This window comes from Hyperolius riggenbachi, chromosome 3 (genome assembly GCF_040937935.1).
Source record: "Hyperolius riggenbachi isolate aHypRig1 chromosome 3, aHypRig1.pri, whole genome shotgun sequence".
Lineage (NCBI taxonomy): Eukaryota > Metazoa > Chordata > Amphibia > Anura > Hyperoliidae > Hyperolius > Hyperolius riggenbachi.
This window is the reverse complement of record NC_090648.1, coordinates 108,865,583-108,880,356: the sequence shown is the minus strand read 5'-3', so window position 1 is coordinate 108,880,356 and position 14,774 is coordinate 108,865,583. Positions and strand designations below refer to the sequence as shown.

At 44.7% G+C, this 14,774-nt stretch overlaps 1 protein-coding gene across 3 annotated transcripts in view; it reads right to left on the bottom strand.

The window, feature by feature from the left end:
• Positions 1–3,590, bottom strand: part of UBE2D4 (ubiquitin conjugating enzyme E2 D4) — a 31,233-nt gene extending 27,643 nt beyond the window's left edge. Inside the window, exons 1-2 of one of the 3 annotated variants that reach the window (XM_068274750.1) lie at positions 1,506–1,866; positions 1,068–1,103 (exon numbers count right to left, since the gene is read on the bottom strand). In XM_068274750.1, the coding sequence (XP_068130851.1) occupies positions 1,068–1,103; positions 1,506–1,580 (111 nt within the window). In that variant the 5' untranslated portion in view covers positions 1,581–1,866. Of the gene's footprint in view, positions 1–1,067; positions 1,104–1,505; positions 1,867–3,483 lie in introns of those variants that run through there. The other 2 variants (XM_068274749.1, XM_068274751.1) reach the window with 2 other exon arrangements.
• Positions 3,591–14,774: the final 11,184 nt, after the last annotated feature.

The window sequence follows — 14,774 nt, the reverse complement described above, 5'->3', positions numbered from 1 at the left end:
TCTGATCAGATTCGATCAGAGAGGGATCTATCTGTTGGTCGAAACTGTGTGACATCATCGAGCCTACAGGATCATTAATAAGTCTGTATGTGATTCAAAACTTCTTATTGTACGGTTCTGATCCAGTTCTGTATAATGCCTGAAGAAACGTAACTTTTCAAAAGCTTGCAATAAACCATGTAGTTAGTCGTTAAAAGTATCACCGGAATAATCGTTTGTTGGTTTGATGTCTGCAATTTAGCAAAAACTGATTGTTCAGCATGCAAAAAAATTGCCAGTAGTCGCACAGTGGTACTAGCCTTAAGTTTAGTTTTTAGGACCTTGCAGCTATCACAGTGGTCCTTTAATTCTGCACAGCATAATGACCTCTCAGTCTGTGTGTATACAGCTGATAGAATGAGCAAGATGGCAGCGTCCATGAAGGCAAAAAAACAAAAACAAATGACAGCAACAATCAGCTACAGGAAAGAAGCTAGTGTTAAATTATGGTACAGGTCTCTGAAAGGAGGCATACAATACACTGGACAATATGTTGTAGCCAAAAGTAAACAGCTAACTGTTAAGAGACCTCCCAGGGCTCTTTCACACCAAAATTCGCAGAACACGATCATCGCAATAACGGTTTACATTTTGCTATTTTAACCATGTTGGCCGCAATCGAAAAGCAGGAAAAATGCAGCAGACCTACGATTGCCTTTTGAGAAGATCGCAAATGCATCCAGTGGGAATGCCTTCCCATGATTCCAATTATAGCTTTACTGTACTTGCGTTTGAAAAATCTCAAGACTTCTCAAAAATGGAACAGAACACAGCCCACGTGAAAGGGCCCCTAAACATCAAGTTGTCTCCTCCATCACAGTGATCATGTGGCACAGGACCGTTGTGCAGGGGATAAAGGATGACAGAAGCTATAGATCAGAAGTGCTGCACTAAAGTGGACTAAAGGTAGAGCTTTACTAAAATCATTATAATGGAGACCCTCATAGAAACTGCATTGCCCAGTCCATCTGTACTGTGGTCTCATAGAGGTGGTCAGAAGTCCTGTGCATCACACAAGTAGAACTCACCCACTGGTGAAGAACAGTTCTCTTGTTCTTCACTTTCTGTCACAGAAATGAAGTGTAAATGTTGTTACCCAGTTCCTCTCATGATTTGACATGTACATTATTTACATTGCTGTTGCATAGAATTATACAATTACTCTATATGTGATTGAAAACGTGAGGTGGTAACAATGCTGGGGAGAGTAGCGCAACAAGACAGAATCTTTTGGATGGAATATTTATGTGTAGTGATTAAGAAACGCTACTTAAAGCGACTATAAAATTGCTTATAAAGAATGAGAAATGCTTTAAGCCATTTATAGAACGAAGACTTTATTTGATATGGGTCTAACAAATGAATTCACACCCATCTGAAAAGTGTTTGCACTTGTCCGATTTGCTTGTTACAATGCACAAGAGTATTCATTTTGGAAAACCTCTTCTGCCAAGCAATGATTATACCTTATTAGCATTCCACTTTAGGGATAAGGAGCCAATTCCTTCACCACGCAAATGCTTAGTCAGAACATAAGCCATACCAGTAGATCCACGTCACTTTCATCAAGTCATTCCTCTACAGACATAAATCATATCAGTGAGACTGATATACACACCGATCAGCTAAACATTGAAACCAACTGCTTCAAACTGGGTAGATTCCTCTTGTGCTGCCTAAACCACTCTGACCCACAGAGGCATTGATTTCCCAAGACTTGATAGTGTCCTGTAGTAGACATAAGCAACAGATCCGGCGCTTCGCTAGTTTAGGGGACGCAGCAGAAAACTTCATATGGAATAGTGCCCCAATTACAGCACACTATGTTGTGACTGAATAGTATGGGCTGTAGTTAAAGGGAGCCTAAACTGAGAGGGATATGGATGTTTCCTTTTAAATAATACCGATTGCCTGGCAGTCCTGCTGATCTCTTTGAATGCAGTAGTGGATGAATCACACACCTGAAACAAGCATGCAGTTAATCTAGTCTGCCCTCAGTCAGAGCCGAAGCAGTGCTTTTCAGCGCTGCTAGATTTGGGCGCAGCCGGCGCCTCCATAGACTTCAATAGGAATCATTCCTATTGAAGTGCTCAGTGAGTAACGTCGGCTCCGTCAGAAGACAGAGCCGAAGTTGCTTAAAAACATAATAATTCGGCCTCCAGCAATCGCTGGAAGCCGAATTATTTCATTCCCCTACTATCCATGTGGGCCTGGAGGGGGAATAGTAATTAAATCGGCCCGGACTTGTGCAGAAGCACGATCAGCCATATAACGCTGTATCCTGCGCCCAAGTCTACCGGCGCCGATTTCAAATGTACGCGTCAGAGCACCTGATCTGCATGCTTGTTCAGGGGCTGTGGCTAAAAGTATTAGAGACACATGATCAGCAGGAGAGTCAGGCAACTGGTATTATTTTAAAAGGAAAAGTCCATATGCTTCACAGTTTAGGTTCCCGTTAACTACAACCTATCTCAAACCTAGCAGTTCAAGAGGGTGCTGTCCACACAATCACATTAGCATGTCCCTGTGAGGTGTCCTGCTGGGTCCCCTAGACTAGCACCTGCATCTCAACCCGTGAATAAAAACTTGGATCACAACGATGGATATTAAACTATTAGACTCAGACTGAGACCACTGAACCTCAACAATTCCTGCCCTACCTTGCCTCATGAAGAGGCTGCCCCTGTCTGACAATGGATGATTAGTAAGGATACCACATGTGTTACTAAATACAGACCAATGATGCAGAGTTACAATCACTCTGCTTATAGTAACTGATGACCAGGAACAAACTGTAAAAATGGTTTCCATGCATAATTAACTGCGTATCTGTTCCATCATCACTAATAAGCTATAAGCATCGCATGCATAACCAGAAGAGGCTCCTGTGCCACTACATTGGCCAGTTAGAGCTCCCCCTTCTCCCTACTTTCACACCTCGCTGTCCCCTCTTCCCATTTAAGGTCTGTCCCTAGCAGCTGGCCTAAGGATCACTATTTGGCAGGCGGTAGAGAGAGAGTAATGGGGGAGGTGTATGAGCAGCTGTCACTCCCAGCGCAGCCGCACAAGTACGGCAATTCATTCACAGGACCCACGCGTGCGCACTCACGGCACAGTACACCTATACGCACCACTGCGCCTGCGCAGCTCCCACTCCCTCTGGGGGGCAAGGCAACAGTGACAACCCTCGCGCACGCGCAAACTCTTCCGAGGTGGATCAGTATGTGGCAGCGGCTCCGCGCTGTCCTTGGCTCCACCGGGAGCCCCGAGTACTTCCCCCTGTGCCGCCCATCCACCTCCCGGCACGCTAGCCGGGCCTCGCTGCCCTCTCCCCCCTCCGCCGAATGACGGAGCTCTCCCCCTGGGCGCAGAAAGCCACGGTGTTTTCGTTTGTGGCTAATGAGAGGCCGTCGTGCTGCGGCCGGGCGGCTCTGCTTATCTCACCTTCTGAATCCTTTTCAACGCCATGTTGTCCGTAAGCCGGCGAAGCGCGCTGTGCTGGGGGCAGCAGGAGCCCGACACTGACACCTAGCCCCGCCCACACACAGCAGTGCGCAAACGCGATTGGTTGCCGGACTTCTGGGACGTGTAGTTTCTGCTGAGTATTGTCTGCGCAGGCGCATCTGACCTGTGTGTGGAGTTTCAGGCTGCTGGGAATCGTAGTTCCCTTTATGAGAGAGTTGCTTATGCAGCAAGGCTCAGTTTGAGCACTGCAACACTTCTTACTAAAGTCGTTAAAATCCGCCTAGCAAAATCCAAAGGTCAATTCTTTGTACCCCTTGATCTTTCTTCTGTTTTTAAAGGTAGTGTAACTTACAAAAATAAAAAAGCCTCAAAATATTTAGTGCCCCAAATCTATATGCAATCCCCTTTTTCCGAAATGTGTCCCCTATTTGGTTTCTATATTTTACCTGGCCTGTGTGCCTGTACTGAACTGAGCCACACTTTCCAGTACCATAAGCAGGGCCGGATTTACTATACAGCACTGTAGGCAGGTGCCTACAGGCGCCTGATGATAGATAGGCGGCTCATACCTCTGCCTTACGCCTTCCTCCTTCCCAATGCTGAGTCCCGAGCAGTGCGTAAATGTGAGGTTACTCACCCAGCTCTTGGCATTCCATTGATGGGATCTCCCTTCAGTTGGGGGCACCTCTAGCTTATTAATACTGAGGGTACCCCTGGCTATCTAATTCTAAGAACCACCTGTAGTCACTTATGATGGGCAAGGGAAGTAAAGGAGAAGTGACAGCTGAGCCAGCCAGAACACCTGTGTGGTTCAGTGGGGATTTGTAGATTCATGGAGGGTGAAGTCTAGGGTTCTAGGACACCTGTGCCTATAGGCTCCAGTGATGTAAATCTGGGCCTGACCATAACGATTGTGGGAAAACTTTTTTTTACTAGCTACAGTAACAATTTTATTGCAAATAACAGAAACTTCCCATTTCAGATAAGATAAGGACACTATTGTGAGAATGTAAATCAATCTTCACCCCCAACCTTCTTCCCTTTAGACTACGTTTCCACTTTTGGGTGACATTTTCGCCTGCAAAAAAATCGTAAAAGATTTTTCTGATTAGTGAAAATTTGCATGTAAATTTTTACACGGTTTTATGTGAATTTTTGCATTAGTTAACCACTTAAAGACAAGCAGACTTATAGAAACATCCTGCTAGAGCCTCTTAACGGCTCCAGGATGTTTTTATAAGTCAAACAGCACTGTGCGCACGTGCACGCTCCCGTGCATGTGCACGTGAGGTTAGTGAAAAAAAGCAGCATAGAAGCCTAGTGCTAGCTACACTAACTTAAAGTGAACCTCCGGACTAAAAATCTACTCAGCAGAACTGAAAAGGCCTGGTGTTTCTTTAACAGTTTCACAGCATCAGAACTTTGTTTTTCTTACCAAAGCATCATTTTTAGCTGCATTTTTAGCTAAGCTCCACCATCAAAGAAAAAAAAAGCCCTGATGCTGTGCAGAGCATGATGAGATTTCCTATGTTGTTATTCATGTTGTCTAGCAACTGGGAGGGGTGATCAGCACACAGGACAGTTGGAACTGTGTCTCATGCTCCCTGTCACCTCCTTTCAACCAAAAAGCTGGCTGCCATCATGAAATCAAACATTTGCCTTTACTTTTAAAACAGGCACTGGCGAACTCAGGGGGCTATTCCGGGTGTTTGGAACCTCCCCCCTGCACTGAGCTGTGTATTCAGCCAGGGAAGCCTGCATAATATAAACAGCCTCATTCTCCCTCCCTTCTTACTTCTGGTGCCTCCCTCCAGCTAATAGAATGAGAGAGGCAGCCGAGCTTCCCTCACAACCCTCACAAGAAGATGCAGCCTGCAGTGAGAGAATGTTGATTATGGAGTCCTGGACTCTCCACAGCACAGAAGTGTCAGACATGATGAAATTAGAGTGCAGGCAAGCTGGTAAATATGCACAGCATGATGCAGAGCTTGCCTGGACTCAGGGTCTGTGGGCAAACATCTGTCTGGTCTCTCCCCATTGTTATAATGACTGCATGTGTGGATAAGGTGTGGATAACAAGCTGAAAAGTTTTTGACAGTCCCTAGACTCCAGGAGGGCTTCTTTCTGACTTGTGTGAGAGACTGACAGGGACAGGAGTCCGATTACAGGCAAGTAGCCTGTGTGATGTGGGACTTCAATACAGATAAGTTCTCTGCTCCATCTCAGGCTATTCTCAATTTCTCCACTCCTCTCTCTGGGCTAGTGCAACGCCAAAATGACAATAGCAATCGCTAGCAATTTGTGAGTGTGATTTTGTGAAGTGATTTTCAGAGCGATTTTTGAATGAATTGCTCAAAAACATGCTACATGCAGTATACCTGCGATTTTGAAAAAATCACAACGCTGCTGTGGGAACACCCACATAGGGTAACATTAGCCAAGCGCTTTTCAAATCACTGTTGATTTGAAAAACGCTCAGAAGCACTCTTGGTGTGCACCAGCCCTCCCTCATTCACCTTTGTTTCCCTCTTCCCCTAGAGCTGACTGTGTGTTCTTGTCTTACAGGAAAGCTAAATAAAAGTGCAATCCTGGTGAGGCAAAATATTATTATTTAGTATTTATATAGCGCCGCCATCTTCCGCAGATGCATATATCCCTGCATCATATGGGTATCGCTTGTGGTATGTGAAACTATGTAGCATATTCCACTGAATTGTCCAAACTAAGTCTATCTCCTGTTCCTCTCTTGGGGAGTTGTTCCAGCGCTGTACCCCGTTCACATTTGCTGCTACCAGAAGCCCTCAGAAACACTAGTGTCCTTGAGTACTTCCAAAGATAGGCAGCTCCGTAATACGCCAGCGCACTTTTGTGCATGGGCAGTATGGAGCCACCTGTATTCGGAAGCACTCGGGACATACGTGCTTCTGGACCTTTCAGGAACCCCCCCCTTAAAAATCCTGCGTTTGCCCCTGAACAGGGTGGGTAAGAGATTATATTACCTATCGATTTTAATTAACATAACTAATGTAACTTAATGACAGTACATTTTTTTTTTAAATCTACCCATGGCTGCAATAAATGTAACGTCAGGGTAGTTAAAGCAGCGATGTAAGCCTGTTGTCCGGATGATGTTTACAGAGAAAAAAACTGAAACCAGCAGTTACTGTATATTCTTTCCTTTTTTTTTTCATATCACTTTTCTCTTAAATCTGACAGAGAACACTAAAAACAACAAGATAGGTAAGCTAAATAAATAATTTCTTATTGACTGGTTTATTTAATTTTTTTTAGTTAATTTGGAGTTTCATCCCACTTATCAATCATTTCCTGCTTCTCCAGAAGACACTATATTTTGGTATTATTGGGAGTGAGTCATGAAAAAACACTCTCAACATAAAGTAGATATTAGGAAGATCCACACTTGAGGAAGCCACCACGCTCAAAGTAACATCCAGTTTACGTATAGGAGGATGTGTTTGAGTGATGAAACCACAAGGCAATTCTTGAGTTCAAAAATTCAAATGACACTTTATTGTATCAAAAAGATCATCAAAAGGTAAAAACGTTTGTATTTGTCAATAAAGAATTTTCATAACATGAATGTAGAAGATTATTCCGTTTTGACAGATAGTAGACACAATATGCTTTGTGTGATGAAGCAGTACATTTCAGGCAACGACACTAGTCCGTTTCAAGTTGGTAACCCTTCATCAGGCCTTTACAGAGAGAGAGAAATATATCTACAAATATATCTACAGATCAAACAAACATACACAAATTAAAATCGATCAGTTCATTTTCTCGTATAAATTGATCGATTGTAATTTGTGTGTGTGTGTGTTTGATTTGTAGATATATTTGTTGCTTTGTGAAGGCCTGATGCAGGGCTACCAACCCGAAACGGACTAGTGTCGTTGCCTGAAATGTACTGCTTCATCACACAAAGCACTAAATTAGGGGTCAAAATAATAATGAGCACATTAATCAAAAGTCCTAGGAAAAGGAGACAGTATAATGAGTTGCAGTATAATAGGGAGTAGTGAAATAAACAGCTTCACCTACTTTTAAAGACCATGCCTCCTGGAAAATAAGTGCAGGGGTTCCTCGAGATCCAAAAGTTCTTTGCAGGGTTCCTTCAGTGTAAAAAGGTTGAGAAAGGCTGATCCAGTCACTGCTTCAGGGCCAACATCAACAGGACCTACAGACACAGGAACTCTTCACAAAAGCTTTCCTGGCCCTCAACTCGGACCCCCATCCAATTAGCAATTACCAATGTGTAATACTGCGTGTTACCACCAATATGTAACTGCATATTTCACTAGGTACCCATGTATGGTCATCCCTGAGCTGTCTGTCCGAAAAACATCTCTGATTTCTCCCCATTCCCAGTGTTGTTAGGAGTTTCTGTATCACTTGCTGGTGAAACTGGATGCCTAGACTGTTGTACTTTTTCTGTTTACCAGCAGGAGGCGTCATTCACTTGGTTCATGGGGGGGAGAGATAGGGGCGGCACTTACAGAACCCCTGGGCGCCATATTCTACACTTCCAGCAGCTCTGAGTGGTTTTCATGCATCCCGTGTCACATGCACGCTTAGGGAGTCGTATGCTGAGGATGCAGGAAAACCACTGGGAGCTTCAGGAAGTGTAGAAGATGGAGCTTGGAGGTTCAGTAAGTCCCCTTTGCTGCACTGAAGCTCTGCAATCAGGGAGGTTAGTGTTGTAGTGCCAGTTGCTTGACTTCTCAAGCAAACGGCAAGAACACACATTTGTCATCAAGCAATCCCTTCCTGTGCCAGATAACAGAGATTCTACTGTACCATAGTCATATCTTATTTAAAAAAACTGTTTGCTGACTCGTATCTCAGTTTATGTTGCTAGTTGTGATCTCTGGTTTTACTGCCAGGCAGCGTTAAAGGAAACCTAAAGAAAAAAAAATAGCCCATTTACTTACCTGGGGCTTCTTCCAGCCCCCTGAAGTCTTCCTGGTCCCTCGCCATCTTCCTGTGCTCGGCCGTTCCTCCGGTGTCCCCCTCGAATGCTGGATGTGCGGCCCCGTGCATCCTCTATCACGCTCCCATAGTAAGCAAAGATTGCTACTTCAGAAGCGCAATAGAGGATGCGTGTGGCCAGTACCGCGCATGCACAATGGCCGACCGAATAGACATCCAGCATTGAAAAGGGGCAGCAGAGGAACGGCTGAGCACGGGATGAAGGTGAGGGACCAGGAAGACTTCAGGGGGCTAGAAGAAGCCCCAGGTAAGTAAATTGGCATTTTTCTTTTAACTTTGGATTCACTATAACAGCTGTCTGTTGAGGTGCCACAAGGTTTTGTGGTACATCAACACCAGATTTTGTGGTACATGTTCACCAGCTATGCTTATGGCCTATGACTATTAATAGGATTACTTGGCTATCACCTCTATGTGATGACATCCGACTATTTCAACTCCTGACCTCTCTACATTATTAAAGTGAAGCTCTGACAGAGTAACCATCGGGTTCTTGGTCACCTCCATAAGGCCCTTCTCCCCGATTGCTCAATTTAGATGCCCAGCCAGCTCTAGGAAGAGTCCTGGTGGTTTCGAACTTCTTCCACTTACAGATTATGCAGGCCACTGGATTCATTGGGACCTTCAAAGCAGTTGTTTTGGCCATAACACGGCCTTTGTCAAGTTGCAGACAACATACAAAAACTTTTGTATGTTGTCTGCAACTTGACAAAGGCCGTGTTATGGCCGAAACAGCAGTCTGTCGTTGCGATTGGATGACAGAATAAAGTAATTGAGCTACAATACTCTCTTTTTGGTGCCGGTCTTTGAAGATATGTCCAATCAACTGAATTTACCACAGGTGAACTGCAGAAACATCTCAAGGGTGATCAGGAGAAACAGTATGCACCGAGCTCAATTTTGAGCTTCATGGCACAAAGGCTGTGAATACTTATGTATATGTGCTTTCTCAATTTTTTTTTACTTTTAATACATTTGCCAAAACCTCAAACCGTTTTCAAGTTGTCATTATGGGGTGTTGCGTGTAAAATTCTGAGGGAAAAATGAATTGAATCCATTTTGACTGTAGCATAACAAAAAATCTGGAAAGGTGATGCGCTGTGAATATTTTCCGGATGCACTGTATATAAAGTGACGTGTACATTGCCAACTGACCATAGTCAATCAATAAAATACATAAGCATACAACATGCAAAAAAGTGTATTTTGCGTTAAAGAATGTGTGGTGCAATCAAATGGCAGAACTAGACAAAATAATGTATCTAATAAATAGATGAAAGAGGGTGTATAATCACACTGTAATAAGCTCAAATATACGTACATTCAGTCCAGCCTTGGTGATGGAGGGAGGGAGCACACCTGACACATCGCTGTCACTAGACCACTTATTTAATCTGGCATGTGTACATAGCTTTAGACTTATGCACAGCTGGATGAGACAGATGTTAAGCCTCATACAAGCGGTATAAAACCCTGACATAATATTCAATAAAAACACGTTTTCCTACTTTTTATATGCCATCCGGTTATCATATTTTCTTTTGTGCATAAGTATTATTATGCATTTAGAAATTACAAGTTCCCAAAGTACACTTTTTGTGCTCTGAAAGCTGACTTTGCATTTTATTCATAACTGCTTTATTCATCTTCTAACCTAAGCAGAAATGCTTTCTGATTGTCTCACTGGGCTTGATTCACAAAGCCCTGCAAACTGTTTAGCACGGGTGTGCTAAACAGTTAGCACGTGAAGGGCCATTCGCATACTTTTGCGCGCGCAAAGTGCCGCGATTCGCGTGACCGCGGACTTTTGCGAGCGCAAAAGTTCGCGGCACTTTGCGCGCACAAAAGTACGCGAACGGCACTCCACGTGCTAACTGTTTAGCACACCCGTGCTACACAGTTTGCACGGCTTTGTGAATCAAGCCCACTGTTTTCAGGAGAGTTTGCAGTGTCAGAGAAGGGTTTGTTTACATTTCTCAATTGATACAATTAACCACCTCTGTTGAGGGAATCTGGACAGGTGAAAAAAAGCCCTGAGCTGGGCGGCCATCTTAAAATTTATAGTTACATTTCCTGAGGGGGTTAAGGGGGCGGGGCTAACCCATAGTATGCTGACGGGGATTTGTATAGGAAAGTTATTTGTGTGCTAGGCACTGTACATACCCATGTCTATCTCATCATGTCACATGTCACTTCGAGTATCCTTTAAACAAAAGGCAAACAGTAACCAAAACAGTTTTGCTTGTGGAAGCAAGAATGGTGCCCCAGAGGACTATAGCCAACTTTCTGGGGCATGTATTGATGTGGGGAAAAGGGGGTTGGCCCAACAGGTGTGGGGGCCAGCAAGTGATGTGACCCAAACGGTCTGCCACGCTGCCTGTGCGTATGCCCACAATCTCGCTGGGCACCCACAAGCAGCAATTTCCACTAGCCGCAATTGCACCACATAGCAGGCAGGAGCTGTCGGGAGCGGAGTGCGATTGTGACGAGAATTGCGCAAGCCGGCGTTTGCGTTTTGGTAAAAACGTTGCACACTACGGGGAAATGAGCACTGCGATTTACATGTAAATTGGGGCGCTCTAGCGATCAGCAAAACGGCTGCGATCCGCTTTTTGAAGACATCTCACAGCCTAGTTATAGATGAAGTATCCAGTGATGGACGTTCTACAATTCTACAAGAAATCTAATGGAAGATTGCCCGAAGTGATTAAAGTGGACCTGAACTCAGAATTTCCTCTCTGCTCTAACCGCATAATAAGCTTTAAAGAAAAACATTTGTTTGTTACTGCTTACAGAACTCTGAAATCGTGTCTACACTCTTTGTCTGCAACTTAGAAGTCTTGTGATTGAAGAATAAAAGTACAATTGTTCCTATAAAACCCTGTGTTTTCTTAATTTGGACATTGGCATATATAGTGCACTATTGTGGGGTGGAACTGAACTATTTGTTTAATCGTGACCATTATTAAAAGAGTTATTTGTTTAGACTTTTAGATGAGTCTAATCTAAGTAGATATGAATCTGGGCTGGGTCTACCATGAAGCCACCTGAATCATGTGATCATGCGGTAACATCTAGGGCCATCGCTGGAAACATAAGTGACACAATTACCTAGTAATCTCTCCAATCACTGTGTGGCAGTGTCTCCCCATAGGCTCCTGATGCAAGGCATATGACATGGGGAGCATATGGACAGTGCAAGAGGAGAAGCGGACCAGGCAATAAACTTGTGCTCCCGATATGGCCACCATACATAATGGGGGAGGGGGGATGTACACCGGCCACATACCTGCCCGGGCGCACACAGGCCACACTACTTGTTTGGGGGGTGCGGCATATACTTCAGAACTGTCCCTAGGAGGAAATCATCTGTTTTATCTAAATGACTGTGGATAGTCTCAGTAAGGGCCCTTTTCCACTATAGCGTTTGCGAATCGCAAACCGCTAGTGATTTTCCAAATCGCTACAGTTTGCTTTTAACAGGAATCGCGGTAGGTCATTTCCACTACCACGATTCGTTTTTTACCTAATCGCAATCGCAAACGTCGGGAAATCGCCGCAAAATTTTGTACTTTTGCTGAATCGCAATCTCTAGCGTTCAGCGCGAACGCTTGCGATTGCTAGTGGAAAAGGGGCCTTAGGGCTGAGTGCGTCCTACAGCACGTGGCCAGGAGCACATTGCACATGCATATGACGTCATGCACATTACGCAGTGACATCATACGTATACACAGAGTACTCACGGGCACACGCAGCCCGGCCATTGCCTGCGTAGTATTGCCTGACTCCGGCAACCCTAAAGTGGCTGCCGGAGAGGCATTTAGGTAGGATGCAGGGACAGAAAGGAGAACGGGGAGAGCGGTAGGCATCAGGACAGGTGACAATATATGCCTCCCCCCCCCCCCTTTCTCTAGGTTTATTCGGCTCTGGTACCCTTTAATGCGCTTTTTGTGTGAACCGGTCTTTGAACCAGGCAGCTTGAACCAGTTTGAGTGTAGGAAAATCTTACACGGAGTACTACACACAGACCACTAGATGGCAGTAGTACAACATATTATTTGTGGATTGTGGTAGTTGTGCACTTGTGGTCTAAGTACTGTATATTGTACAGTGGTGATAAAACATTGCTTTAGAAACTTTGACTGGATATTATAGTTGTTTATACTAGTGTTAAATGCGGGAAATGTCCTTTTTTATTTAGTATTTATATAAAACACTGACATCTTCCACAGTGCTGTACAGAGTATTTAGTCTCGTCACTACTTTCACTACTTGTCCCTCAGAGAGGCTCACAATCTGATCCCTACCATATTTTTGATGGAAGTCATAACATATCTGTATGTTTCATGAATGTGGGAGGAAACTTGTACAAATATGGGGAGAATGTACACACTATGCGATTATATTATAGTGTCTGACACAATGCAACATGCCAGTGTTAAAGGACAACTGAAGTGAGAGGGATATGGAGGTTGCCATATTTATTTCCTTTTAATCAATACCTGGCTATCCTATACATCCTCTGCCTCTAAAGGTGGCCATACATCAGACGACTTGACGACTGATCGACCATCAGATTCGATTATTATAATCGTAGTTGGAACAAAATCAGTGCCGCCAAGTGCATGTCCGATCAACAATGCGACCAATTTTGGCCCGAAATTGGTCGCATTAGTCGATCGGACATGGTGCAAGATGTAGGGCCGACTTGCTTGATCGTGTGTGCGGCGGTGATGGTGTGCGATATCGGGACAAGCGACGGACGTGACGAGGACCCCGACGCTGTACCCCAATGTGTAATGTGACCCCCCCCCCCCGGTGCCCAGTCCACTATACATTACCTGTCCGTGGCCCGCGCTTGTCCCCTGCTTGCTCCGGGCGCACTTCTTGCTCCATACACACAGTGATCACACATATGCCCACCAGTGGCGGCTCCAGGAAATTTTTTTAGGGGGTGCTATGCAGGTGCTGGACCAATTTCCGGGGGAGCTGACGACCTTCGCGCGCCGCGGCAAAAAATGGGTGTGGCTACAACCTGCGGCGCGCAAAGCGCGCCGCGGCGAAAAAATGGGCGTGGTCACGACCGGATGAGGGCGGGGCTAACTGTAATTTAAAATGAACCCAGGGTGAGAGTGATATGGTGGCTGCCATATTTATTTCCTTTTAAACAATACTAGTTGCCTGGCAGCCCTGCTGATCTATTTGGCTGTAGTAGTGAACTGAATTACACCAGAAACAAGCCATGCAGCTAATCTTGTCAGTTCTGACAATATTGTCAGAAACCCCTGACCTGCTGCATGCTTGTTCAGGGTCTATGGTTGAAAGAATAAGAGGCAGAGGACCAGCACGGCAGCCAGGCAACTGGTATTGCTTAAAGGGAGATAAATATGGCAGCCTCAATATTATTCTCACCTCGGGTTCCCTTTAAAAGTGCAACGCAAAGACAGAGGGCCCAAGTTTTGGTGACCCTTTTCAGAAAATTCACATAATTGTGCAGGTTTTCTCAAGAAAATACACGTAATGTGAGCAGATTTTAACAAAAAACACGTCCAATGACCCCAATATGCACAATCGTTATCAGATATGGCTCCAATATGCACAATCGGTAGCAGATACGACCCCAATATGCACAATCGGTAGCAGATATGACCCCAATATGCACAATCGGTAGCAGATATGACCCCAATATGCACAATCGGTAGCAGATATGACCTCAATATGCACAATCGGTAGCAGATATGACCCCAATATGCACAATCGGTAGCAGATATGGTCCCAATATGCACAATCGGTAGCAGATATGGTCCCAATATGCACAATCGGTAGCAGATATGGTCCCAATATGCACAATCGGTAGCAGATATGGTCCCAATATGCACAATCGGTGGCAGATATGGTCCCAATATGCACAATCGGTGGCAGATATGGTCCCAATATGCACAATCGGTGGCAGATATGGTCCCAATATGCACAATCGGTGGCAGATATGGTCCCAATATGCACAATCGGTGGCAGATATGGTCCCAATATGCACAATCGGTGGCAGATATGGTCCCAATATGCACAATGGGTGGCAGATATGGTCCCAATATGCACAATCGGTGGCAGATATGGTCCCAATATGCACAATCGGTGGCAGATATGGTCCCAATATGCACAATCGGTGGCAGATATGGTCCCAATATGCACAATCGGTGGCAGATATGGTCCCAATATGCACAATCGGTGGCAGATATGGTCCCAATATGCACAATCGGTGG